The following is a 4,106-nucleotide window of genomic DNA, read 5'->3' as shown; positions in this document are numbered from 1 at the left end:
CATGTGTGCATACAATTATGAAGGCCGTAGACCAGCTTCAAGTGTCATTCCTCAGGAGCTGTCCACCTTGTTTTTTTGAGATAAAAATCTCTCAATGATGACTGACTCAGGTATGCTGATTAGTCATTGAGCCCCAAGGACCCTCCTGTCACTGCTTCCCCAGTACTGGGAAGAAAGTACTGGGAAGCCACTGTACCCAGCTTTTGATGTGAGTGTTTGGGGATTGAATTCTGTTTCTCATGTTTATGTGGAAAGCAATTTATGTACTGAGGTATCACCCCAAGACTACTCCAATTCTTTTTTCTGTTTCCCTAGGTATTTATGACCATTGTACTCTTTGCAATTTTTCTTGTCCTTAGACTTTACTTTCTAGTGTGACCATGAATCAACTATTTTATGATTATAAACTATAGATTAGAAGAGATTTTATAGAGAACTTTTCCTTATTGGGACATCCTAATAGAAGAAAGATAAAGCAGATGCATAAAGCAGAAAAACTGGAAGAGGAGTAGAAACATTGTAAGGACCACAGGAACAAGACATCTGCTATAAGACAGCATCTTCTATATATGACAGGAAAGCTATACCATGGAATCTCAATATGACTGCCTAATCAAGACCTGAAAAATGACAATACCAGATGACATGCTAATGTAGATGGGCAGAAATTCACAAGGTCCACTCCTGTATGAAGAATTGTGGGCAGTTAATGACGAATGAGAGAGGGAAAGAGGGCATCTTCTTCAGGAAGAAGCCTATCTAATAGGTTATTCAGTCTCAAGTTATTAACCCTAAACACACATACACACACATATACATAAATACCACTAAATGGACTCAGCAGGCTTCATATGTGTGTGTGTGTGTATATATATATATATATATATATATATATATATATATATATATATGAATATTTATATATAACAGTAACAGTTTAATAAAAGAGGTCATGGAGTTTTAAAAAGAATGAAAGAAACATATGAGAAATTGGAATTGGGAGAAGGAGGGAGGAATGAAATAATGGTAAGTACAACACTCATGTATGAACAATATCCTCCCCATTTGTTTTTAAATTAAAAAAAAGAAGAAGTAGCACAATTACTTGCCATATATAAGTCCTTGTTGATGCCAAGGTATTTTCCATTTCCACATCCAATATCTGCCACTATGGAACCACTTGGCAAAGCTTTCAGGAACTCTACTATGCGTGGCCATGGGCTATGTCTTGTGCTGCTGAAGTGACTTGCAATCTCATTGTACACATGATGGACATGCTTTTGCTCTAACTCCAATGCTTCTTTACTGCTCTCTGGAAGGGATGGAGGTGTGGCCTTCCTTTGTCTGTCGCAGACTGAGGAGTAACCTATATGAAAAGAAAAAGTTCTGTATCCAGGTGTGGCAGCTCATACCTACAACCCTACCATTTGAGAGTTTGAGCAGCAAGACCAATAAGAATTTGAGGGCATTCTGTATTATATATTGATTTCCATGTGGCCTAGGCTTACAGAGTGAAACCCCGATCTCAATCAATCAATCAATCAATAGAGCTAGTTAACAAATCAATCATAAACAAACTAATTCATTAAGTAAGTAAAGTAACAAACTTTTACCTTTTATGCAAAATATTAGGGTATCAGATAAAAATCCATGTATGGTACAGGGTCTATGGGTAGTTGACGGTTGCTGGGGGAAGGAGTGTCATTTTCTTTGGTCATGCTGCCAATGATGAATAGTCCATGCTCCAGAAAATAATTCTATACTGACATTCAAACAAATAATTCTAACTAAACTCAATGAATTATTAAAAAAAAAAAATGAAACAAAACAAGTAAGGGGTGGGAAGTTTTTTGGGAAGAAGGCAGTCACTTGGAGAGGACTAATGGTGAGTAACAAAGACCAAGATTAGTATGAAATTGTCACAAAAGCAAGAGGAGGGGAAACAAAAAGGGAAACATCGGGGCTGGTGAGATGGCTCAGTGGGTAAGAGCACCCGACTGCTCTTCCGAAGGTCCAGAGTTCAAATCCCAGCAACCACATGGTGGCTCACAACCATCCGTAACGAGATCTGGCGCCCTCTTCTGGAGTGTCTGAAGACAGCTGCAGTGTACTTATATATAATAAATAAATAAATAAATCTTTAAAAAAAAAAAAAAAAGGGAAACATCTGTAAACTGAATAGAAAGACCAAACAAAGGCTTTAGCATTTGATTTTTCATTAATAACCATCCGCAACAAAGAAACATTTGCATAAGAAACCTAGCTTGTCTCTCCAACCAAATTTGGAAGTAGCTTAAAGCTTTAATGCTCTGGAAGGGGAGCTTTGCTTTCCTTTCTATTCCTTTTAAAGCTGCCAGAAGTGTGAAATTTTCCCAGGACTAAACATTTCTAAAATATCACATTTTATAAACTTATTGACACTATTAGCAAAATAAGTAAACACTCATTTTTGCCTCACAAATTCAGCAATTTTAAGGTTTTATTAAACAGAATTACTATCTTCTGATGTAAGAGGCTTTGTTCTTTAACATTTATTTGTATTTTTATTTATTTGTATATGTTTCTGATTGTATATGCCAAACAGAGTAGGGGTGCCTGTAGAGGCCAGAATGTATCAGACCTTTTGGACCTGAACAGACAGTCCGATAATTTGGGTAGTGGAAAGAAGCTACAGGTAAACCATCTTCTAGTCCTGAGATAAAAGATTTTTAATTTAAAATGTTTTTAGGATTACAGCTCACTGTAATAGCTACTACTGCAGGCTACCCCAAATTGAAATACTTGTGATATGAAAAGCATTCTCTGATATTTATCATTACAAACTATCATTTATAAAATAAATAGAATTTCTGTTGAGTCCAAGAAATACATCTAGGAATCAACATACTTAAGTAAACAAATCAGAATAGCACAACACTCTCTAATCTGTCACTTTAAAAAATGAAGCATTTTCTTGGCATTCAATAATGCTAAAGCTTTTTCCCATATTTAATGATAAAATATAGCCTCTGCCTTCAAAGAATAGAAACATCAATGAAGAAAGCTCAGAGAAGTGCTGGGAAAGCTAATCCAGAACAGAGTATAAGAGATGTCACTGGGAAAGTTAGGAAAAAGCTCTAAGCACTGGTAGTCTTAAAGCATTTTCTTACTAGATTTATTCTGTTGCAGCACAGATGAAATTAGAGACTTACTACAATTGCAGGGCATTCGCCTCACTTTTCTAAACGTAAAGGATGTGCGTATTCCCCTCTTGCTTAACGTCAAGTCTCCAATGTCACTGGTGATTATTCCCCCTTTAAATTGCTCAGATGCTTGGACGGTATCAAATTTTCGAGGTGTAATTCTGAAAACAATAAATAACTTATTTGACATTATAGTGAAAACCATATCTTAAGAAACATAACAAATGTTGGAATTAATATATCTTTTAACATCTCTAACACTCTACAAACTACAATGTACTTGGGAAAGAATTTACATATAGCAGCTTGGAATCCTTTTTCTGTTTTCTCCAAAATAAAAATCAAAAGGTTTTTACCAAGTTTATTTCCTATGCTTTCATGCTTACTTCAATGTTTTCTCCCTTTCACAAGAGCTTAATTAACATTTCAATCGTTGGTATCCTGTTTGTTTTTCTTTCTATATCAGCCTTTTCCCCATCTTTGAGTACCCCCCACCTTTCCCTTCATCTCTTTCTAAAGTGTGCACACTTGTGCACACACTCGCGCACGTGCACGCGCACACACACACACACTCTCTCACACACACAATCAATCAGTAATGCCAACGCAACCTTCAAAAATAATGTTGAGATTTATTTTTCTTTCTCCTAAAAATATAAAGAATATACAATCCTATACCAGCATTAAACAGGAGTGCCTTACAATACAAACTTTCAGAAATCACTACTGGCATAATAAATTTTCAATTTAAAAAAGTGAACAAATTGTTAATCCCAGCCCACTTTCAGGGACTCAGCACCAGCAGCTATTTCATCACCAGCTGCCTGTGTGGCATGTGCACCCTTTAAAAGGTCCCTACCATCATGGCCTGCTCTTTTTCTCTGTCTTTCTGTCTCTGTTTCTCTCTCTTTTTTTTTTTTTTTT

At 36.1% G+C, this 4,106-nt stretch overlaps 1 protein-coding gene across 1 annotated transcript in view; it reads right to left on the bottom strand.

Annotated features, from left to right (window-relative positions):
• Positions 1 to 1,038: 1,038 nt before the first annotated feature.
• Positions 1,039 to 4,106, bottom strand: part of LOC110288481 (alkylated DNA repair protein alkB homolog 8-like) — a 32,800-nt gene continuing 29,732 nt past the window's right edge. The window contains exons 8-9 of the mRNA XM_029473855.1: positions 3,192 to 3,343; positions 1,039 to 1,366 (exon numbers count right to left, since the gene is read on the bottom strand). Coding sequence (XP_029329715.1) covers positions 1,077 to 1,366; positions 3,192 to 3,343 — 442 coding nt within the window. The 3' untranslated portion in view covers positions 1,039 to 1,076. The remainder of the gene's footprint in view (positions 1,367 to 3,191; positions 3,344 to 4,106) is intronic.

Source organism: Mus caroli, unplaced genomic scaffold (assembly GCF_900094665.2).
Source record: "Mus caroli unplaced genomic scaffold, CAROLI_EIJ_v1.1 scaffold_6393_U2_1, whole genome shotgun sequence".
NCBI classification, from domain to species: Eukaryota; Metazoa; Chordata; class Mammalia; order Rodentia; family Muridae; genus Mus; species Mus caroli.
This window is presented reverse-complemented; position numbering and strand designations above follow the sequence as displayed.